The 24,357-nt window shown below is 44.3% G+C and overlaps 1 protein-coding gene across 1 annotated transcript; it reads left to right on the forward strand.

Annotated features, from left to right (window-relative positions):
• Positions 1-10,107: 10,107 nt before the first annotated feature.
• On the forward strand, positions 10,108-23,740 carry Phax (phosphorylated adaptor for RNA export). Its single transcript, XM_042263882.2, has 5 exons — positions 10,108-10,269; positions 12,780-13,363; positions 16,365-16,485; positions 20,968-21,051; positions 23,080-23,740. The coding sequence occupies exons 1-5, from the start codon at positions 10,174-10,176 to the stop codon at positions 23,347-23,349; spliced, it is 1,155 nt and encodes a 384-aa protein (XP_042119816.1). The 5' UTR covers positions 10,108-10,173; the 3' UTR covers positions 23,350-23,740.
• Positions 23,741-24,357: the final 617 nt, after the last annotated feature.

The following is a 24,357-nucleotide window of genomic DNA, read 5'->3' on the forward strand; positions in this document are numbered from 1 at the left end:
TCAAAGAATCTCAGCATACAACAGGAATATCTAACATCCTTTTTGTTTGTTTGTTTGTTTGTTTGTTTTTTTGTTTTGAGATAGGGTTTCTCTGTGTAACAGCCCTGGCTGTCCTGGAACTCACTCTGTAGACCAGGCTGGCCTCAAACTCAGATTCACCTGCCTTTGCCTCCTGAGTGCTGGGATTAAAGGTGTGCACCACCACCTCCTGGTTTAACATTCATTTTTAAAATGGCACTATTCACAATAGCTAAGCTATAGAATCAACCTAGGTGTCCATTAGCAAATAGATGAAGTGTGTGTGTGTGTGTGTGTGTGTGTGTGTGTGTTATGGACTTTAGTTCAGACAAATAAAAAAAAGAAATAATATTATCTTCAGGAAAATGCTTGGAGCATGGGGGTTGTTTTTGTTTTGTTTTGTTTTTGTTTGGGTTTTTTAAAAAAAAAACACTTTTCACTAGTGTGGTAGTTTGACATAAAATGGCCTCCAAAGGGAGTGGCATTATTAGGTGTGGCCTTATTGGAGTAGGTGTAGTCTTGTTGGAGGAAGTATCACTGTGGGGGTGGGCTTTGGGGTCTCCTATGCTCAAGCTATGCCCAGGGTCACAGTTCACTTCCTGTTGTCTGTGACTCAAGATGTAGGACTCTCAGCTCCTTTTCTAGCACCATGTCTGCCTGCACACCACCCTGTTCCACCATGATGATAATAGACTAAACCTCTGAAACTGCAAGCAAGCCCTAATTAAATGTTTTCCTTTACAAAAATTGTCATGATTACAGTGTCTCTTCATAGCAATAGAAACCCTAATTAAGATAGAAGTTGGTACAAGGAGTGGGGTATTGCTGTCATAGTTGGACCATGTTTTGTTTGTAAGAATTTGGACTTTGGTACTTTGGGTTTCAGTAGAATGCTTTAAGCACTGCTTAATGGGTCATACTAGTAGGAGCATGGAAGATCTGAACTGTGGGGGCCTGGCTTAAGAATTTTCAGAGGAGAAGAATTTTAGTGTGTTGCCCAGAGATCATTCTTGTAATTTTTGATGAAGAATGTGGCTGCTTTTTGCCCTTGTCCAAAGAGTCTTCCTGAAGCTAAAGTGAAAATATTTGGATTAATTCTGTTGGCAGAGAAAATCTCAAACCAGCCTAGTATATTCAACTGAATGTACCAGGTTCTGCTGACTCCCCATTGGGGAGACCTTGACTTGGAGGAGGTGGGAATGAGGGGTGGGTTATGGGGGAAGGCTGGGAGGCAGGAGGAGGGAGGAGAGGGGATCTGTGGTTGGTATGTAAATTGAATAGAAAATTTCTTAATAATAAAAATTTTAAAAAACAGCCTAGTATAGACTCCGTTGTGTGCTTATCAGTGTTAACTCAAATCAAAGGAGTGAGTTGAGCGAGGAAAAATACAAAATGTACAATTTGAGGAGAAAAGGAGAACCGGGAAGTGGAATGGAGCTAAGTCCCATGTTTAAGGAGATAAACAGATTAAGAAATGAAATAAAGGGCCAGGTGGTGGTGGTACACACCTTTAATCCCAGCACTCGGGAGGCAAAGTTAATGGATCTCTGGGTTCAGGGCCAACCTCTTCCACAGAGTGAATTCCAGGATTGTCAGGGCTACACAAAGAAATTCTGTCTTGAGAAACCAACCCCTAGAGAGAGAGAGAGAGAGAGAGAGAGAGAGAGAGAGAGAGAGAGAGAGAAGACAAGTAATAGTGAAAATCAAAGGAAATTTGGTGCTAGAAACATGGCTCAGCAGTCAAGAGCACTTGTTGTTCTTGCCAAAGACTTGAGTTTGATTCCCAAGTCTTGATTCCTGTAAATCCAGCTCCAAGGGATCTGACACTTCTGTACTCTGGAGGCATCTAGTCAAGTGCAGCATACACACACACACACACACACACACACACACACACACACACACACGAACACATATGTATGTGCATACACACATAAATTAAAAATGGAAATAAAGTTGTGGTCATATTACCAGACTTATAAGGGACAGCTTTTTGCTAATAAGCATATAAGCCTGTCCCCTAAAAGTGCCTGCCATGCCTAGTGCTGACATCATATGCAACTAATTCAAAACACTACAGACCTAAAAGTAAGAGCTAATATTCTAAAACTCTTAGAGAAAAACATAGGAAATACCTTTGCTATGACAAACTGTTTAGTCACATCCTTAGCTATCCATAAAATCCATCCACTGCCACAATTAGAAATGTCACAGGGACTCTGACGCTGCTATTCCCCACAGCCTTGACTCTTCACTCGGGCCTGCAGATATCTCCAGGGTCACTGAATACTGGATACGGAGGCGTTGCATCTCTGCCTTCACTTCCTATCTGTCTCCTTTACTGCTTTGGCATTTTAGGTCAGACTCTGCTCAACTCAGCACTTCAACACATTAATCCTTTAAGGTGTGTTTATTTGAAGCTGATGACCATCCTCCTTCAGCACGGAGGACTCCAAGACTAACCAAGGTATTTTCAAGATTTACAAGGCTATCGTAATCAACAGATTATTGACCTCTAGCTTTTACAATGTCCTCTGCAGACCACAGGAAGGTACCCAAAAGTCTTTAGTTATTGCCCTAAATACTACAGCAAAGGCGTTATTGTACAGCTCACTGACTCAGAGAGAGGAAGCTATAGGCTCATATCTGCATCCCTAACCAGTCGGTAGCAGAATGTTTAGGAAGGAGAAGGGAGATTGTTGGCTTGCACATTTGCTAAGTCCATCAGTTTTTTAGAGCAATACTATACCAGAGAAAAACAACTTAAAAGAACAATTTTTTTTTGGCTCATGATTGTAAAGATTTTGGTCTATGACTGGCTGTATTGCCTTTGAGCTCTTGGAAAGACATAATAGAGGACCATGGAGGAGAAAAGCTGCTCACCTTATGGCTGATAGGAAAGGGATGGGGGCCAGGGACAAGAAAGACCCCTCAAAGGCATACTCCCAGTGATCCACTTGTCCCAAACAGGCTCCAACTCCTCCTAATAGTCCATTCAGCTATTAATTCATCAATGGGTTTTTGAGATTAGCTTTTTTATGATTAGTCACCTCTTATTAATGACACCAGTTGGGAACTAAGCTTTCAACACATGAGCTTTTAGGGCAATTTAATAGCAAGGTCATGACACATGCCTCCTCCTCCAGGTCAAATATTTCAGTGGGCAGGGAAATTATATTCTGCCTGGGGGGTTTTGAGTTTACAGTATAACTGGCCAGATGATCAATCACACTTTTCTGGTCATGTCCATTCTTGAAAAGGCAGGTGTAACCAGGCATGATGGTGCATGCCTTCAGTCCCAGCACTCAGAAGGTAGAAGCAAGAGGATCTCTGAGTTTGTGGCCATCCTGGTCTACAGAGTGAGATCCAGGACAGCCAGGGCTACACAGAGAAACCCTGTCTCGAAAAACAAAAAGGAAAAAGCAGGAAAGGAAGAGAGAGAGAGAGAGAGAGAGAGAGAGAGAGAGAGAGAGAGAGAGAGAGAGGAGGGAGGGAGGGAAGGAAGGAAGGAAGGAAGAACAGATGGATGGCAGGCGGGCAGGGCGGCAGGCAGGCAGGCTGTTTGCAAAGTATTAGAATCCTAGTGAAAGAATTGAGGTTTTGCCTAAAAGATTACTTTAAAACTCTGTTATTTAAGCCCTCACCCTAGAATCTACTTTATATGTCCTGCTGACTAAGAGTAAAAAAAAAAAAAGATTTCAACACTATTTGAAAAAAACAAGAAGCAATGGCCTACAGAGATAACGCTGCTTTTGCTACAGACGCCTCGGGGCCAGAATGTGTGTGTGTTCAGTTAGCACGTCTCTCTCATATCCAAACTTAAAGAACGTACCTTGTCAAAATCACTTTACAATTTCACTTATAAAAAGAAATTCTTTAATGTTAGAGAAGTAAACCAAGCTGGTGATGGTGGCAAAACCCTGTCTCAGAAAAACAACAACAACAATAAAAAGAAAAAAAAAAAAACCAACGACCGTAAAAAGTAAACTGGACCATATTTTTTACTTAATTTTTGACCTTTACTGAATCTTTAACCTTGCTGTAAACTACTTTTCTTGGCACAATGTAAGAGAATGTTGCAATCAAATGTATCCACTACGGAGACCCCTAAGCACAGCTCTGTTGAGCTCTGAGCCGTTTTGCGTATGGACAGCCCTTCTCCACCTCTCTCGGAGCCAGCACTTAAATCTGAAGTGTGTACCCCATTATCTCTACTGACCAGGCTTGCTAACTTTGCTTCTCTCGGGCTGGTCCCAGAATTTTTTTTTCTTCTGCGTAGTCAAGAGTTTAACTTTACCCCATTCCCCAAGGCGAGAAACTCCTCAGGCTATGAGGATAACACTGCTGGCCTGTGCCTTACCACCATAGATTGGTGACAATTACCATGGCAATGAGCAAAGAGAAAAAAAAAAAAAAAAAAAAGGCGGGGATGGGAGAGGGGTATCACCTGAATTCCAGAATGCTGACTATCCAATTTCTGAAAAAATGTGAATATTCTTCCCCCTTTTTCTAAGCCTCTCCCTCTTCCTCACTTTTTAACCCTCTACCTGTTACTTCTCAAGGCCCAAGAATTGCTAAACCGATTTGAAAGTTTATCCTCCATTTCTCTTGCTCTTAACCAAAAATAAGTCTCCTTTTTCTGCTCAGCCGATGCTTGGTTCCATAATCCTGAGAGGGAAAATGGACCCGGATTGGGGAAAAAACCAGTAACACCTAAGGAACAGTCTGTCAAATTGGTACATGTTTTAAAAGTCAGACTTGTAGAACCATAAGCATTTCTTCTTCTCTTTTTTGCACATGTGTATGCATGTTTGCCTATGCGGGCCCATGTGTGTTTTTACCAAACTTGGGAGTCACAGTCTGTGCTCCAAGAAGTCATGTTTGATCACCCATCCTTGAGGAGCCAGTTGCAATAGACAAATTAATAGTAAAAATCAGAAAAGGGAGATTTATTCAATGCAGTCACTTTGGGAAGAGGGACAGAGAGATCCATGACTCCCACTAAAGTCCATCTTTGGGTCCCAGGATGAGATTAAAGTTTGCACAGAGGCCAAGGATGCACACCTCTAAAGAATCGGATCAAGGTGTGGTCCCAGCCACCGCTCATTGACCCGTCACTGTGTGGGCTTTCTTCTCAGTCTATAGTCTGAGCAGTTAGAGCTGTGGAAAATCCTTTTCCCCAGTCCCTCCTCTGCTTGTGCCTTGTCCTTTTTCCAGCATGAGATTCCCAGGGAAATCCCTATTTCTTGGGGTTCACTGCTTCAACAGCCTGATAGATCTAGAGACTTAGATAAAGAGAAAGCTCTTTAAAACAGTCTCATTTCTGCCAGCCCAAACTTCATGAGTTCACGTGAGTGCATGGGCCTGTGTGTGGAAGACAGAGGTCAGCATCGGGTGTCCTTCTCTGTCATCTCCACCTTATATATTAGTGTTATTATTATTATTGTTGTTGTTGTTGTTATTATTATTATAAATCTCTCACTTGAACCCAGTGCTTGACGATCCGGCTTGTCAACAGCCCCTGGGAATCTCCTGCCTTCAGCTCCTAAGGACTAGGGTTACAGGGAGCTGCCATGCTCACTTGTTATTTAAGTGAGTGCTCGGGATCTGAACATGGGTACTCATTCCTGCAAAGCAAGTACCCTACCTAATGCACCTTTCCCTGTGCCAGCATTTCTTACATATTCTAGAAACAAGACCCTCAAAGCATGAACCCTGCTTGATTTGGTCACATAGGCCTTTAATCTCAGCACTTGGGAGGCAGAGGCAAGTAGATTTCTGGGAGTTTCAGTCTAGTCCAGATTGGTCTACATTGTGAGTTCCAGGCCAGCCAAGGCTACACAGTGAGACCTTCTCTCAAAATTAAAACAAAACAAACAAACAAAAAACACCTTTGAGGACAATATCCATATTATAATAGACTTGGACTGGAATTTATATCATAGGTTTTCCTTTTTCTTAAACCTTCAAACTCACCCCAGGAATATCCCACTAATCTCCCCAGTTTCCAGTCGGCAGATGGAAGATTGTATGAGCTCCTCTGTCCCCAGAGTCACATGAGCCAATTTACACAATCATTCTATATTGTAAAACTCTCTCTAAATGTGGTTTATTGTTTCTCTGTAGAACTCAGACCAATATTAACTATAATCACAAGGACTGATAACTAAGTACTAGGTTGGCTTGGATTCAACTAAAATGCTCATTAATTCGTGACTAAATAAAAATGGTAGAAGCATTTGGAAAAGTCTTTGCCATTCTCCTAAAAATCATAGATAAATACCAAAAGCATTACATGAAGCAAAAGAGGCCAGATACAAAATAATACATGGTAAATAACCTCAGGTATGCAATATCCTAGCAAAGATAAAATGTGCCAGGTATGGTGGTACATGCCTCGAATCCCAGTGCTCGGGAGGACCAGGAGTTCAAAGATACGCTTGCTGACATGGCTGGCTGTGAGGTGTTGTAACACCGAACAAAGAGGCAGACAGATCCAGTATTGAACAGAGCACTGTGTGCTGGGGACTTGAAGAAAGCAGGGTTCTGTGGATCAGAAAGCTTGGGCCTGAGGGTATAGTTCCGTTGTAAAGTTCTTGCCTACTCTGTGTGATTCCTAGCATTGTCCAAAAACAAAATAAAACTTGTTTCTTTTTTAAAATGTTATACTTTGAAAATTGTATACATGCATGCAAATGTTTTAATTGTATCCATTCTCCATTACCTCTCTCCAATTCCCCCTGGAAATCCCAACCCATTTCCCTCCCAACTCCATGTCTTTTGTTGTTATTATTAACTCCTGGGGTCCAGTTAGTGCTGACCATTTGTGCACGGGTGTGGAGTTGTTCACTTTCAGGGACAGACATGTTTGTACATGCCTGTAAACCAGTACTCAGGAGTGACCAAACTCAGGAGGAATCAAACTCAAGTCTTTGTCAAGAACAGCAAGTACTCTTGACTGCTGAGCCATGTTTCTAGACCAAGACCAGCCCAGGCAACTGAGTGACTTCCAAGTCATAGTGTGGGAGGCACCGAAGTGGGAATGTGAGCTGGCTGGCCACTTGAAACCTCCACGTAGAAAGCAGAGAGACGAGCGTGCTGGTGCTCTCCTTGCTTTCTCCTTCAGCCCAGGACCCCAACCCCATGGCATGGACCACCTCCTTTCATGGTGGGTCTTCCTCCTCAGCGAAACCTTTGGAAATGTCCTCACAGACATGCCTGGGCTCAGAGCTGTACCTCCTAGGTGATTGATTCCAAATCCTGTCCACTTGAAAACCAAGATTAGCCAGAAACCAGAGACATCAGCTTTTTAGCTACTCAAGATGGAAGCTTGGTGCTTTGGGTCCCACCTACCAATGGTCCTGGAGTCTTGTAGCTGTTGTAATTCTTGGCTTCCAAGGGCGGTGAGTGGTGATGGTGGTCGGCAGCAGACAGCTCCTGATGAATGTAGCAGCCCCTAAACCCTCAGGTCCTGCAACATTTAATATCAAAGCTCTTGGGCCTAAGGTGTCTGGGACTCTTTTTTTTTTTTTCTTGGTTTTTCGAGACAGGGTTTCTCTGTGTAGCTTTGCACCTTTTTCTGGAACTCACTTGGTAGCCCAGGCTGGCCTCGAACTCACAGAGATCCGCCTGCCTCTGCCTCCCGAGTGCTGGGATTAAAGGCGTGCGCCACCATCGCCCGGCGTGTCTGGGACTCTTGACCCTTGGACTTGGCAGCTCCTTGTAGCCCTAGGAATTGAACCCAGGTCCTCTGCAAGAGCAGCAGGTGCCTTTAACTGCTGAGCCATCTCTCCAGCCCCTAGAGAAACCCTTTTTTTTTTTTGGTTTTGGTTTTTCGAGACAGGGTTTCTCTGTGTAGCTTTGCACCTTTCCTGGAACTCGCTTTGGAGACCAGGCTGGCCTCGAACTCACAGAGATCCGCCTGCCTCTGCCTCCCGAGTGCTGGGATTAAAGGTGTGTGCCACCACCGCCCGGCGAGAAACTCTTCTTAATTGTGTGCAGTGTTGTTAATACTGGGTATCTCCCAGCTGACTGGAAAAGTCCAACAACCTAGCTATGTAGCCAGAAGGGATGTAAAAAGGATGCTTATGTCAATCAAGTCACCATCCTTCACATAAATGAAGGACCATGTTTGTATCCGTCACAGGAACAGTGCTCCCGTCTAGCCTGAATGAAAACAGTCATTGTAGTTCATCTTGCCTTTTGATATCCCAAACCTCAGGCATAGGCTACCTGACACAGCCGCAGCTGGGATGGTACCTTCCAGAGTCAGAGTTTTGCTTTGTCATCCAGTAGCCGATTGCTGGAGCCGATAAGAGACTCTGCTCAGGTTATGCCAGCCTGAAGCAATGTCTCCTCCCCCATAGAGATCTGTCCAAAGGCCCCAGGCTAACAGACTCCAAGGCGACAGGAGCTATTAGTGACAGAGCCTGTAGGATGGATACACATTAACTAAATGGGCTCATCCTCTGCACGCCCCCTTCCTCACAACTCAAGACCCTTTCACCCACCACCAGCCCTTGCTGCTGAGGGCTCAGAGACTGCCTGGTTACAAGGGTACTGTGGACTACTCATCGGTCACACAGCATAGACCCTTTCCCTTTGGAAACCTGCGAGAAAAGATCCACGCTCTGCAACATGGGCTAGGACACTCCTTACATACCCACCCAGCTGCAGTGTGTCTATGTAATGCTTTCAGTTGCTCTGCTGAGAGTCCTTGGCTTAGGTCACGGGGAAGGGACTAAAACCTTTCAACTATGTGAGAAACGAGAACCCTCGCTTTGTAATAACAAAGTCAAGAGACTAGGAAAAGTGAAAGTTTTTATTTTACAGTAATTCTACAGACATGGATATTGGCCTACTAAAATGACTAGCGTACCACTCTGGCATGAAACAATAATTCGGTTGTTTTGTTTTTCAAGTATACACAAATGTCTGCCTACTAAAAGGACTGGTGTACCAGTTTGGCACGAAACAGTCATTTTGTGTGTGTGTTGGGAGGGTGGCTTTGGTTTTTTGAGAAACAGTGATTTTTAAAGGCCCTCTTCCCATAGTCTGGTACTCCAGAGAGCTACATAACCTTTGCTCTCAACTAGCAAAGCACCTTCCCCAAACTCCCCATCCTTTTGGCTCCGAACATTAAAGCCTTAATCTATTGTATCTCCTGGGCTTTGGGATTCCCTTTTCCCATCATCATTGGCTCAGTCACACGGCAGAGTACCTGTAACTTTTCAACTCTAGGATAAACTGGGGTGCCTAGACAAGCGGGCACCAGCTGCCCACTCAGGGAAGCCAGGGGTATGGTTGGGGACAGTGGCGGTAGGGGGTGGGCTCGCGCCTCCTGCTTATCTGTAATTGAGCCCCAAACCACCTCATACTGAAAAATGGAACATGATTTATTTATTGATTCATTTATTTAGTTAATAGAAGTGGGTTTATTTTTGTTTTTTGGTTCCAGAAGGTCAAAGCTCACAAAGATGGCGTGGCAGCTGTAACATGATTTATTTCTTGCACAACAGAGGCTCAAACAGCCCTGGCCTCCACCAGCTAAGGTTAAAGGGAAAAAAAAATAAACATTACCATAAAGGCCTATCATTACCATTAACGGCACTTTAAAAATAATTGAGCCTCGATTCGCTTAAACACCCCGGGGTGAGGTGGGTGGGCCGTTTTTTTATCATCTCGGGAAGAAGGGCTTCGTTACTTTTAGCCTAAGGCGGGGACTCAGGAAAAGCAGCGGCAGCCAAGGCGGCCGCCCGGGAACGGGAGCGAGCCGGCGGGAGCGTGCGAGCCTCGGGAGAGCAGGCGAGGGAGGCGGGGAGCGGAGCTGGAGGCGGCGGCGGCGGCGGAGACCGGCAGCCGGAAGGGCCGTCCTGAGCATCCGGGGGAGCGGCATCCCGGGAGCACCGCCTTACCGTGGGTCGGGGAGAGGAGGGAGGGCGGGCGGGGAAGTCGCCGGGCGCGCGGACCCCGCCTCCCAGCGGCGAGTCGGGCTATGGTGAGGCTCTGCGGGGCCCGGCCGCACGGGGGCGCCGGAGCGCGGCGGAGCGCGGCGGAGCGCGAGGCCTTCCCTCCGCCCGCCGCCGCCCGCCCGCCGTAGCCGCCGCCGCCGCCGGAAGCGCTCCCCTGACCCTGCGCGCGCGCCGCCGCGGGAAGATGGCGCTGGAAGCTGGCGACATGGAAGAGGGGCAGCTCTCCGACTCGGACTCCGACATGACGGTGGTCCCCAGCGACAGGCCGATGCAGATGGCGGTGAGCGAGGAGAGGGCGCGCGGGGGCCGGGGCCAGACGCCGGGGGGTCGGGGGTCGGGGGAGGGAGCGCGGCCGGGATGGAGGGAGCGCGGGAGGCCTCGGGGATGCAGGAGTCGGAGGCCGCGGCGGCGGCGGCGCTCCAGCCCGCTACCCGGCCTCGCGGTTTCCCGGAACACGCGTGCACCCCGCTCTCTTGCGGCTCCTGCCTTCTGCGAACTTCCCGGCTTCTGCACAGCCGCCCCGTGGAGACAGATTTTTTTTTCCGCCCCCAAAGGTGGGGAACGGAGAGCTGAAACTGCTTCTGATGCTCTTATGTTGACCCTGGCGGGTGGATAGGGAGCTCATTGCGTACTCGGGGCCCGGTCTTCAGTGTCGTGGTCCCCCCCGCCCACCACCGAGTTTGGTCTGCTTCCACGCGCTGCATGGAGGCACCAGGCTTTGTTTCGGCCGCCCAGGGTGGTAGATGGATGGCATCCCGCGGTGTAGCCCACGGCTGATCTGGCACTGGAGCTGTCGTCTTGCCTCTGACACCCCAGAAGTGCTGGGTGATCACCGAGCACTAGCACTCCAGGCAGCCTGCTGATTTTCTGAGACTCCCGTTATTCTCTCCGAGGGCTTTCCTGCCAGGCTACCCGCACTCAATCCTTGGCACCGCCGCCGTCTGCAAAATATTTAACTGCCCTGTTTTGGTGTTCAGGTGGGACTGGCATGATAGACCGCCCCCGGGTGTAAAGGTATGAGGCGGAATACTGCACACTGTAAGGCCTGGCCAGTGTTGGCCGTGGTTATCACCGGCGAACTATTTATTCACTTAATGGCTTGAGTCATCTCACTCATTTTAAATACCTAAGAGGAATTCAACGAATGTTTGGTCTTGTGTTTAGTATAAAAAGCAACGATGGAGGGCAAATTTAGAGTTAGAAGTAAACTCAGGGCTGCAGTGCTTAGTAGGGTGACTAATTAGAGTATATTTCAAAATAGCCAGGGGGTGGAGATGTAGCTCAATGGTAGAGTGCTTGCCTAGCATGCAGGAGGCTCTGAGTTCAATTCCCCTGTACTCATGAGCCGAGTGTAATGTACACACTTATCCCCCCCATAAAAGGATCTATTCACCATGAAGAAATGATTTAAAGTGCTAGATAAGCTAACAACCCTGATTTGATCATTGTGAAATATATACATATATTGAAGCATCATATTATACAGCATAAATTTGTGTAGTTTGTATGTGGTGGTTAATTTTTGTTTGTTTGTTCAGACGGGGTTTCTCTGTGTAGCTTTGGAGCCTGGCCTCAAACTCAGAGATCCTGCTACCTCTACCTCCCCAGCGCCCTGGGATTAAAGGTGTGGGCCACCACCGCCAGTGTCAGTTGTTAAAGTTTTTTAAGTGATTATCTTCACATGTAGATGTCTTAGGATATTAATACTAGGACCTTATTTTTTCAGCCCCTTTAAAATTTTTTTACATTAGTAATTGGTTAACAATGCTGTGAAGTCTGAATTTTGAGTGGTTTTGTTGTTTGCTTGTTTTGAAACAGGGTCTCTTTTGTAGCCCAAAGTGTCTTTAAAACCAGGATCCTCCTGCCTCAGCCTTCTGAGTGCTGATTAAAGGTGTGCACTACTACACCTGATGAAACCTGCAGTTAAAAGTAATATTTCTGTCTAGCCCGTGGTGGCCCACGCCTTTAATCCCAGCACTCGGGAGGCAGAGGCAGGCGGATCTCTGTGAGTTTGAGGCCAGCCTGGTCTACAGAGTGAGTTCCAGGAAAGGAGCAAAGCTACACAGAGAAACCCTGTCTCAAAAAACCAAACAAAAAAAAAGTAATATGTCTGGTATTCTTCCCCATAGGAGCTTACCATCAAATCTTTTTTTTTTTTTTTTGGCGATAGGGCCTTACTATGTAGCCCTGATTGGCCTTGAACCTACAGAGATTTGCCTGCCTCTGCCTCCCAAGAGTGCTGGGATTGAAGTTGTGGGTTGCTAAGCTCTACTATCCCATCAAATCTTAAAGGAGTAGCCACAGAACCATATAAAGGAAGTTGATACACCCAACTAGAAAATATATTTTTGGAGAGAAAGATAACAAACTTTGTCTTAACTGCCAGTAACAATTACTGTGTATGTCAGTCTCACAGACGTGGTCTTTAAAGGTGAGGAGTAAAGGCTTTGGTAAGTTTTGTAGAAGGAGATCTTTCAGAACTGAGTTAATTTAATAGGGACTAGATTATTTCAGATGTCTTTGGAGCATGATTGTTTTGGGTGCTCCAGTTGAATCTCTCCTACATTCTTTCTCCCTCCTTTTCTCCTTAAGAAGGCCTTGCTGTGCAGCTCAGACAGGCCTGAACCCACCGTGTACCCTAAGGTGTCCCTAAACTTCTGGTCCTCCTGTCTTAGCCTCTGGGATGCTGGGCTGACAGGCATGCGCAGTACTACATCATTGTAAAAAAATAGCCCGTGGTAGGTGGAATGAATGTTTTGTGGAACTGACTCCGATTTCTTTCCCTTGCAGAAAGTACTAGGTGAGGGCAGTGTTGCATGCGCGCCGGTATCAAACTATCGGACAGTTAAGAATGTGGATTCAAGTGAGGAGAGTGTGGATTCAGATGAAGAGTGCTCTCCTTGGAAACACAAGCGACAAAAATGTTTTAATCCTCCTCCCAAACCAGAGCCTTTCCCGTTTGGCCAGAGCAGTCAGAAAACCGCTCTCAACGGAGGAAAGAAGGTGAACAACATTTGGGGTGCCGTGCTCCAGGAACAAAATCAAGATGCAGTGGCCATTGAACTCGGCATCTTGGGGATGGAGGGCACCATTGACAAAAGCAGGCAGTCTGAGACCTATAATTATTTGCTTGCTAAGAAACTGAAGCGGGAATCTCAAGAGTATACAAAAGAGTTAGACAAAGACCTAGATGAATATATGCGTGGTGACAAAAAACCTGGGTCAAAGGAAGAAGAGAACGGGCAGGGTCATCTCAAACGGAAGCGACCCGTCAAAGAGAGACTGGGTCACAGACTGGAAATGAACTACAAAGGCCGCTACGAGATCACAGAAGACGACGCTCAGGAGAAAGTGGCTGATGAAATTGCTTTCAGGTAAGCACTGGACTACATAGCTGGTCTTTACAGGGAGTAAGGTAGATGCTAAATACATTCCTTTGTGAGGGTTGTTTTGTTCATTTGTTCACTTGTTTTTAGGGTCTCTCTATAGTCCCAGCTGTCTGGAGCTTGCTGTGTAGACTAGGCTGGCCTCAAACTCTGAGATCCACCTGCCTCTGCCTCTCAGAGCTGGGATTAAAGGTGTGTGTTCCACACCTGGCTGAGGGTTTTTTGTTTTGTTTTATTTTATTTTTCTTAAAGGAACTAACCCAGGGCATATTTGACTATGAATGCATTGTGTCTTTTCAAAGATAACTTGGAGCCGGGCGGTGGTGGCGCACGCCTTTAATCCCAGCACTTGGGAGGCAGAGGCAGGCGGATCTCTGTGAGTTCGAGGCCAGCCTGGGCTACCAAGTGAGTTCCAGGAAAGGCGCAAAGCTACACAGAGAAACCCTGTCTCGAAAAAACAAAAACAAAAAAAAACAAAAAAAAAAAAAAAAAAACAAAGATAACTTGGAGCTGGAGACCTAGCACAGTTGGTACAGTGCTTGACTGACATGTGTGAGACCCAAAGTTCAATCCTTAGCACCCCATACACTGGGCATAGTGTTCCATGCCTGTAATCACAGCACTAAGGAGAGGAAGATCCGAAGGTTAAGATCATCTCAGCTACATAGGGAGTTTGATGCCAGCCTGGGCTAGATGAGATACTGTCTCTAAGGGGGAGCCTGGCAGGGTGGCTCAGCTGGTAAAGGCGCTTGTCACTAAGCCTGGTGCCAGTTTAATCCCCCCTAATCTGATGTGGTGGAAGTAGAAAACTAACTCCTGCAAGCTGTCTTCTGACCTCCACATTTGTGCCATGGCATGACCCCCCACACACACACACACACAAATAAACGGATATAATTATTTTAATGTTATTTCTGAAATGAAAATTAAAATAACTGATATGTTAATATAATAATCACTCATTTTCAGGTGTTTTTTATGGAGACAAATCCAGTTTTACAACCATTGCTTTATTATTATTATTATTATATTTTTATAACCATTGCATTTAAAACCTTTTCTCTCCAGTAAAATTCTTTGTCTATGTCCATATATCCATTTACTGTTAATATCCTTGTTCTCCTTCCCAGACAAGTATACTTCCTGTCCTTGTAAATTTGCCATACAGATGCAGCCATGCATTATACCTTTTTTGTAGTTTGTTTTCAAGACAGGATTTCTTTGTGTAGCTCTAGACCAGGCTGGCCTTGACCTCAGAGATCCACTTGCCTCTGCCTCCCAAGTGCTGGGATTAAAGGCATGCGCCACCACCACCCGGCTTATTTTCTTAATTTGTAAATAAGGGGTGTTGCTTTTTGTGTGATTTGGGGGTTTGGTTTTGGAGAAAGGTTTCCCATAGCCCAGGCCAGCCTGAAACTTACTATGTACCAAGGTGGGTCTTGAACTCTCCTCCTGCTTCTACCTCCCAAGGGCTGAGATTACAGGCATTCACTACAATAGTCTGGGATTTTACTGGATGCATATAGATTTATGTATATCCAGACTGATGGATAGTCTACATTTGTTTATTATGAGTAATGCTGTTAGTGAACCTTTGCTTGCAAATCAAATCCTTTGGCCATATATTTTCATTTCTTTTGGGTAATTAGAATTATTTGGCAGATACTAAATTGACAACTCATGCATTTTTCACAGGTTCAGATTCTAATTAACTTTTATTAGCTCTAAGTCGTCACTAGTTACATATTTGAAAATAAATATTGCTGTTAGGGAAACAGTGTTTCAGGCAACACCAGTACTGGTAAGTTTGGTTTTAATAGTCAAGATGTTTGCGAACTGGAGAGATGGTTATTAGTTAAGAGCACTGGCTGTTCTTCCTGAGGAGCCAGATTTGATTCCCAGCACCCACATGGCAGCTCACAGCCATCTGTAACTCCAGTCCCAGGCAATCTAACCCCCTGTTTAGGCCTTTGTGGGCATTGAGTACACATGGTACACATGCATACATGCAGGCAAAACACTCATACACAAAAAATAAAAAACTTTAAAAAAAATTAAGAATCAGGCCTGGGTTTCAAGTCCAGTGGCAGGGCACTAGCATCCTCTTCTGGCTCCCTGGGCATTAAACATGAGACATACATGCAGACAATACACTTACACATACAGAAAATTTTAGATAGAAGTTTGGAATTTGCATTCAGAAAGGAAATGTAGAATTTATAAACTAAAGTCTCCCTTGGAGATAAGGAAGCTTAGGCCCAGTAGTTACCTGGCTTGCACAAGGTCGTCAGCTTTGTGGGGGTCAGACCTGAAGCTGAACCTTGGTCTCTTGCTCCTCCTAGTCTGATACTTTTTCCACAGTATTGCATTGCCTCCTGTGAGGAGAAACCAAGGTACTGGGTCTGATTGGAAACTAAAAAGGCTTCTGCACTGTTTTTCTTATCTCCGGGGACCATGGGCTCTGTCTGACCCAGTTAGAGTTACTTAAGCTCCCTGAATCATTGATCTCTGAAGAACAGAATGAAAATAATGTGTCTGACATTGGAAAGAATTGACGTGTGCAGATTAGGTAAGGCCGTTAGGATCGAACTATAAGAAATCATTTGTAGATATTGGAAAGGTTAATTTTGAAGCATAATAACTGAAAGCATATTATATGTTTGTTACTTGGTTTGGCAGAAGTGAACCAGTTTATTGTCTTTACATTTAGAGTTGAATTCATTCACCTCACTCTGCATGCTTATTTATTTTGAGAACTGCCATAATCCAACAAGGCAAATGAAGAGGCTTAGTTTAAGAGTTAATATAGAATTGAGGTTAACATCCTCTGGGGACTGAAAGAGCAGCTTGTTCTGTGTCAGTGACTCCATGGTTAATGGATGGCGATTAGAAAGAAAAGCAGGTGTTAGCAGTAAGGTTTGGGTTCCAGTTGAGAACTATACTGGGGAATAGATTTCAACAAGTAGTAATTGCTTTGTGTTCTTGACAGGTTACAGGAACCGAAGAAAGACCTGATAGCCCGAGTAGTGAGGATAATTGGGACCAAAAAGGCCATTGAACTTTTGATGGAAACTGCTGAAGTTGAACAAAATGGTGGTCTTTTCATAATGGTAAGACTGCTTTACTGTTTCTAGGTTTGGTTTTGGGTTTTTGTTTGGTTGGTTGGTTGGTTGGTTTTGGTTTTTTGAGACTGGGTTTCTCTGTGTAACCCTAGCTGTCCAGGAACTTTCTCTGTAGACTAGGCTGGCCTCAAACTCACAGAGATCTGCCTTTGTAAACAGACATTTCCTGTCCCCACTGCCCGGTCTCAAATAACCAACTCAAAGGCTGAATATGAATTAATAGATGCTTGGCCCATAGCTCAGGCTTGTTACAACCTAACTCTTGGGGTTTTTTTGAGACAGGGTTTCTCTGTGTAGTTTTGGTGCCTGTACTGGATCTCCCTCTGTAGACCAGGCTGGCCTCAAACTCACAGAGATCTGCCTGACTCTGCCTTCCGAGTGCATGTACCACCACCACCCAGACTACAAGCTAACTCTTAAATTGAAATTAACCTATATTTCTATTTATATTTGCCACTTGGTACATGGCTTGTTTCCTCATTTCTTACATGTCTTGCTTGCTTGGCGGCTGGCTGGCGTCTGTCTGACTCTTCCGCCTAACTTCCTGCCCAGCTACTGGCCTGTACACTTTTATTAGCCAATGAGAATAATACATATTCATAGTGTACAGAAGGATTATTCCACAGTGTGCCTGCCTCTGCCTCCCAGTTCTGGGATTAAAGATGTGTGCCACCACTGCCTGGTGCCTGTGGCTGGTTTTATAGTATCATCTGGCTTTTTTTTTTTTTTTAAAGATTTATTTATTTATTATGTATATGGAAGAGAGTGTCAGATCTCACTACAGATGGTTGTGAGCCACCACGTGGGTGCTGGGAATTGAACTCAGGACCTCTGGAAGAGTAGTCGGTGCTCTTAACCTCTGAGCCATCTCTCCAGCCCCCCCCCCCTTTTTTTTTAAAGCAGAATAAACTCGCCTCTCTGTTGCCCTCCCCACCCCTGCTTTGATGACAGGGTTTCACTGTGGCTCCTCCAGCTATCCTCAGACATTGACAACTGTTGGGAAGGAACTGAAAGGTCAAGTTTGAAGGGTTTGGTTTTAGAGCACAGCTTACTGTACTTTAGCTCAATTATTCGATTCCTTGTGCTCCGTCTCCTCAGTAGAAAATGAAGATGAATCCTGTGCTCTAAGGATTAGATGAGATGGTACACATAGGGTACATAGCTTAATGCCAGGCATCATGGGTGCAAGGCCTGCCTTGTTTACAGAGTCCGACCCTGTCTTGAAAACACTGAAGTTGTAAAACCCAAGTCGAGCTTGGTGTGATGGGATTTGCCTGTAGTCTCAGCATTCAGGAAGCCAAGGCAGAAGGATTGCTGGGGGTTCCCGAACAGCCTGGGCAAGACCCTGCTTCAGATATAAGTCAGCTCACAAACGGATAAACAGTATACCTGCGTGTATTGAAAGTTCACGGGTGGTCGGGTAAGAAGGAAAGGCATCTGAAAAAGCCCCTGGAGTGGGAAAGGGGTTGAGAAAAACAGTTCACTGTGTCTTCTCTGGCAAGGCCAAGGGCAGTATCACTTAGAAGGTGGTTTTCCAGATTCCATTCATTCAGCTTTCACTGTGAGGTAAGGATGAGAGTGTGACTGTCTTCCTTCTCTCCTGCTGCTCTTGGTTTGGTGTGTTACCCAGCAGGCACAGCACTGAAGTAGATGAAAAAGCTGTGGGAATAGAGAGAGAAGAAGCCTGCAGGATTGAAGGGTTAAGAGCACATAGTGTTCTGGAGAGGGCGCAAGTTTAGTTCCCAGCACACATGCTGGATGCCTCACAGCCTTCTTTAACTCCAGCCCCACGGGGGTCTGATGCCCCTGGCCTCTGGGTACCAGCATTCACACTACCACATATCATATTTAAAATGAACATTTTGAAAAAAGATTGATAGCATTGGCTGAAAAAACAGCCTATAAACTTAAATTATAGAAATCAGCAACAAAAGATAAAATTAGTCATATCACTTGTTTAGATTTTCATTTACTTGAACATGAAATTAAAGGTTTATTGTAACTTTTTAAAAAAGAAAACTATATTCAAGTAGGTTAATACTGGTCTGCTGAATACTGAGATGTGAATTCAAGTGCGCTTTTGATGTATCCTCTTTGAATAATTGAGTGCCTACTTTGTACTGAGAGATATTGAGGTTGAAGACAAGAAAAACTGAGTTTATTGCAATAATTATAAAGCCAGGCCTGGTGACACATACAATCCCAGCACATGAGAGGCAGAGACAGGAGGATCACTGAGCTGGCCTACCTAGTAAGGTTCCGACTCACCAGCCTATATAGTGAGACCCTGTCTCAAAAAAAAAAAAAAAAAAAAAAGAAACAATAAATAGTTGCCTTTGAAATGGCTAGGTGGGTAAAGGCATTTGCTGCCAAGCTTGATGATCTGAGTGCCTCCCTAGATTCACTCATGGTGGAGTCATGGCGTGGAACAGCCAGCTAGCTTCTGCAAGTTGTCCACTGAACTCCACATGTATGCACACCTTTCTTGAAAAAAATTAATGTAAAAAAATGTTAAGAGTAATAAATATAATTTCGAGTGTATTGGCAAGTCTATGCACTAAGGGGAAATAAATAGATCAAGTGAAGAAGGTGTAAGGAAGAGGGTGGAGTAAGTAAGTGGTCAGGGTAGAGATGAGAACAGGCTTAAACGGCAAAGCATTAAGTGCTGCAGGACTAGGCCATGTGTATGACAGCGTGGACGACGGGAGAGGAGGCACCTGCTAGGCCAGAAATGCTCAGAGTGAGCAAGAATTGGCCGTGCGTGCCAAGTTTGGCAGGATGCCAAGAATACTCAAGGTACTTGGCATTTCAGTGTGATCTTTTCAAAACTAAAAACTGTTTTTGTTGTTTGTTTTTGAGATGGGATCTTTCTATGTATCCTTGGCTGCCCTTGAACTCACTATGTAGACCAAGTGGCCTCAAACTCACAGATCCACCTGCCTCTGCCTCTGAGTACTGGAATCAAAGGTGTGCACCACATATCAGGCTCAAAACTAAAACTTAAAGCAAGAAAATCCACATTGGACTAAATAAAAAAGTGGGCTTGAACTTTGTGCATGTTGACCTAATCTCTTCCTGGTGCCTGATAGGAACAAGGGGGTCTTTGTGGCTGAATAAAATTAAGGAGAGAATAGGACATAAGATGTCTTAGTTACTATTCTAGTGCTGTGCTAAAACACCATGACCAAGGCAACCTATAAAAGAAAACATTGAACTTGGGACCTAGCGTTTGAGGTTGGAGTCTGTGAGTGTAGTGACAGGCAGGCATGGCGCTGGAGCGGTAGCCAAGAGCTCACATCTGAAGACAGACATGAGCAGAGAGAAACACTCGGACTGGCCAGGTCCCCAGTGTCCGCCAGCAAGGCCACGCCTCCTAATCCTTCCCAAACAGTTCCACTAACTGGCAGCAAGCATTCAAACATGAGCCTGTGGGGCCGTTCTTATTTGAACCACCACATAAGACTAGAGAAGAAATGGGGCAGGTTCTAGTGGGGAAGAATTTGTGCTCACATTTCACTTTGACTTTTACTAAAATACAGTTCTTGGGGGTCTTCGATTGGCTGAAGTGCACATTTCATTCTAGAATATGCTAAATCAGAGCTTTACCTCTTGCTCTGTGAGCTAGTGTCCTTCTCCAGGTTTTTTTTTACATAGTGCTATGTGTTTCACATTTCTGTGCTGTATTTTCTGGTGGTCAGCTGGCCTCCATGGGTAGTCTGAGGGTACTAACTAACACTTGTCAACTCAAGAGCACTGTGGCATGCCGTAAGGGAAAAGTTTATTCAGTAAGCTCCATTTAATAAAGATTTGTAATGCTTTTGGTCATTATCCAGTATCAGTGAATCCATAAGTGTGTGCAAGCAGTTTGGTTGGTTGATTTTTAATTTGTTGTCATTTCGGTAGTTGATTAAAACCCAGTCTTGTGCAAAATATGCCCTCTTCCACTGCGCTACACCCTTAACCCCACCAGATTGTTTTAAATAAAGTGTCCTTAAACAGGACTCAAGTTTGCCCAAATCTAATGTTACATTATGTCTAGAGCTGTGTTTTAATATTTGCTAATTCAGTGTTTGTGACTACTTTATAGAATATGTCCATCATGACTGGTGGGAAACAGCAATAGATACATATATCTCAATGTATATATTTAAATCTAAAATTCTTAAAAAAACAAAACAAAACCAGAATCAGATCTGGGTTTCAAATCTGGTACTGGCTGTCTCCATAAGCATACTTCTATTCAAATATGTCCTGGTCATTCATGGAGCCCGTGGTCTGGGAACTGGGGTTCTAGCTCAGTGACTGGGCACTTTCCTAGCATGGTAGAGACCCTGACTTCTGTCTCAGCACTGTTAAATAAATAATCAGTCTTCATGTATGAAATTGTCAAAGAATAAATTTGAAATATTCTCAAAAAAAATTGCCCATGGAAGTGTGTGTAGTTTAATTTTTTTTCATTCCTTTTCATAGAACGGTAGTCGAAGAAGAACACCCGGTGGGGTTTTTCTGAATCTCCTGAAGAACACTCCTAGCATCAGTGAAGAGCAAATTAAGGTAATGGCAATGGCTGTGTCCTTAGGGCCCACACTTGTAATCCCAGCACCCAGAAGCAAAGACAGGAGGATGGCTGCACAGTCTAGGGAAGATCCCATTTCAGAAGATAGAGGGGAGCCGGGCATAGGAGTGCAGTGCACACCTTTAACCCTAGCCCTTTGGTAGAGGCAGGGCCAGGTGGATCTCTGAGTTTGAGGCCACCAGAGTTAGATGAGATCCTGTTTCAGAAATAGGAGAGAAAAGATGCATAGTACTTTTTGGACTTCTACTCAGTCTTTCTTTTCTTTTTGTTTTGTTGTTTTGTTTTTGTTTGTTTGTTTGTTTGTTTGTTTGTTTGTTTGTTTGTTTGAGACAGGGTTTCTCTGTTTAACAGCTCCAGCTGTCTTGGAACTCACTCTGTAGACCAGGCTGGTCTCGAATTCACAGAGATCTGCCTGCCTCTGCCCCCTGCATGCTGGGTTTAAAGATGTGTGCCACCACTGCTGGGCTGGTCTAGCATTTTGAGAATCAGTTTTAAGAACATGCAGTAGGGCCAATGAGAGGACTCAGTGACTAAGAGAGCTGGCCACTAAGGCCTACAACCTTGCTGGGAGCTATCCCTGGCTATGGACAGGTCTCAGCAGAGGACGTAAGGAGTCAGCCATGATGGTTGGGAGAATCTTGCAGCCCTGACAGACTAGCATCCAGAGTGCTTCTTTATTTATACAGAATTTAGTAAACAGGGATATATTCATGTTGTTCCAAAACATCGATCATATCATTTTTGTTTTTGGACATGTGTTTCACTCCCTTTTGCTCATTAATAAAATATGACAGAACAGAGTTATCATTTCCAGTCGTTTCCCTTTAAGTTTTGACACAATTGATGAAGAGTTAACATTTTTACTTGTGAGGTAACCTAATTTTAAGAATCTATAACCTAATTTTTAAGAATCTAGAGGCATATGACAGCCTGTTCTCAGGCTGGTAGCTCTGGTTGTTGCTACAAGAATGCTAGACCAAAACAAAATCTTCAAGCCACCCCAGGCATATTGCCATGTCCCAAGCAGTGTATTATTAACTCTTAAAGGTCAGAGTGCCCAAGAAAAATCCTCAGGCCAAAGCTGCTACAGCTATTCAAATTCTGGCATGGTAACTTCAGCTAATGTAACTAACTTTGTTGCTGTACATGTCACGTCATTGCCTGAGTGGACAGTGGGAAGAGGCTTGCTCAACTGTGACCAGTTCTTATAGCCCACCGAATCTTGTTGACCTTTTAAAGTTTCCTTGTTTTCATTATCTTGTTCCTGAGCAAGTACAGGGACAAATGTTTCATAGCCTCATGAAGAGACCTCTGGCTTCTTTATGTGTGTCACAGCCTCCAAGGCCTAAGGAAGACCTTCCAGTAGATAAGGATGTCTCCTGAAAGTATGTGTGGTGGGGGGTGGAGGGTATGCTCAGGACTTGCCTGGGGAAAGTAATACTCCTGAGAGAAGGTATGAATGATTTGTAAGGAATTTTCCGTCAAGCCAATATCGCTTTAACTGCCGTCTTTCCAGCCCTACAATAATATTTTGAAGAGATAGAATTGTTGTTACATTTTGCAAGTAGCATGTTCTTACATAGGTTAGTTTAATTTCATAGCACATAAATAGTTTTGTAGTCATATATAGTTAGGATGTTTCAAAGTTAGTAGTAGTAAATCGTTTATTCTGGTTGTGTGTGTGTGTGTGTGTGTGTGTGTTATCAGTTATAGTTTATTTAAATTCTAAACAAAATTTCCCCAGGTAGTTTCTTTTAGCAAACACATATGTGGGATGATGTGTTATGGTAGAATAAGCATGGCCTACCTAACAGTAGATTGGTTTCGAATATAGCAGTTGGCACTTAATATCATGAACTCTGTTCTGATAATGAGATGACTAGTCCTTTTTTGTGAGAAAAAAAAAAAAAATGACTATAAAAGTCCCGCCTCAATGTACCTATAACAAATAATATGGGATGGTTTTTGTTTATTATTTTTAGCCAATTTTTTTTTTTTTATTTCAGGATATTTTCTACATTGAAAATCAAAAGGAATATGAAAATAAAAAGGCTGCTAGAAAAAGAAGAACACAGCTATTGGGGAAAAAAATGAAACAAGCTATTAAAAGTTTAAATTTTCAAGAGGATGATGATACATCACGAGAAACTTTTGCAAGTGACACTAATGAGGCCCTGGCCTCTCTTGATGAAGCCCAGGAAGGAGCTGGTGAAACCAAGCTGGATGCTGAGGAAGCCATCGAGGTGGACCACACTCAGGATTTGGACATCTTTTAGGCACATTTTGGACATTTTGAAGAATAAACCTTTGTAAAAAAAACATCGTTTCCATTTCTACTGAGGTTGCTGTACTATGCACTGAATCTGAGGAAGGAGAGCTGTTTCTGTTTCTGCTTGAAGTAAACGTGTATGAGAGCAGTCGATGCTGCCATTGATAGCAGTGTTTAGAGATGGATGGCTGTAGCTGACAGGCGTACAGCACGGGCCTTGCTTCTCACTCTGCTGCATGTACTGACTGGTAACGCCTCGTTCCACCTGCAGTCACTGTCCAGCTCACTGTTGGATGCCATTAAGAAGCTTTTTTTCCTGATTTATCTTTGTGCTGAACTATGCTTTGGTTTCAACACATTCCATTAAAATATGCTATAATATGCATAAATTGCATAAATTATCAGCTCTGACATCCAATTGTTCCTGCAGGGTGGGCAGGGTCCTTCTGCCTCTGCCTAAGTAGTGCTGAGATTATGGGTTGGTTCATGCCACCATGTTCTACTACCTTTTGGCAAGTTTTGATAAGAGCTGTTTATTACTGTGTGCTTGAGAGGAGAGTGAGGGGGCCGTGCATTTGGCCCCAGCATGCTTGTGGTGGTCCACGGACAATTCTGTGGAGTCAGGTGTCTCTTCCCCTTTAAGTGGCTTCTGGGTTGTAAGGCCTGTACCTCAAACTTCTTTATCTGCTGAGCCATCTCACTAGCCCCTTCTGAGCACTCTTGAAGACAGAAACTTAGTCTGTACGGAAGCCACTTGCCACTTGTTTGTTGAAAGCAAATGTCAGAAGCTTTTTTTCTTTTTGTTTTTTTGAGGTAAGATCTCAATATGTAGCTCTGGCTATCCTAGAACTCATTATGTAGACCAGGCTGGCCTCAGATTCCCTATGTAGCCAATGATGGCCTTGAATATCTGATCTTCCTGCCTCTTCCTCCCAAGCGCAGAGATTACAGGCCTGCACCACCACACTTGGTTTATACAGTGTTAAAAATTGAACCAAAAGTTCAGTCCTCCTGA

This window comes from Peromyscus maniculatus, chromosome 19 (assembly GCF_049852395.1).
Source record: "Peromyscus maniculatus bairdii isolate BWxNUB_F1_BW_parent chromosome 19, HU_Pman_BW_mat_3.1, whole genome shotgun sequence".
NCBI classification, from domain to species: domain Eukaryota; kingdom Metazoa; phylum Chordata; class Mammalia; order Rodentia; family Cricetidae; genus Peromyscus; species Peromyscus maniculatus.

Bases quoted from the DNA above. Each gene is read 5' to 3' on its own strand.
- Phax (XM_042263882.2), top strand. From the start codon at position 10,174: ATGGCGCTGGAAGCTGGCGACATGGAAGAGGGGCAGCTCTCCGACTCG. The intron at 16,486-20,967 runs GTAAGACTGCTT...TCCTTTTCATAG, and splicing joins ATGGTGGTCTTTTCATAATG to AACGGTAGTCGAAGAAGAAC. The intron at 21,052-23,079 runs GTAATGGCAATG...TTTTTATTTCAG, and splicing joins TCAGTGAAGAGCAAATTAAG to GATATTTTCTACATTGAAAA.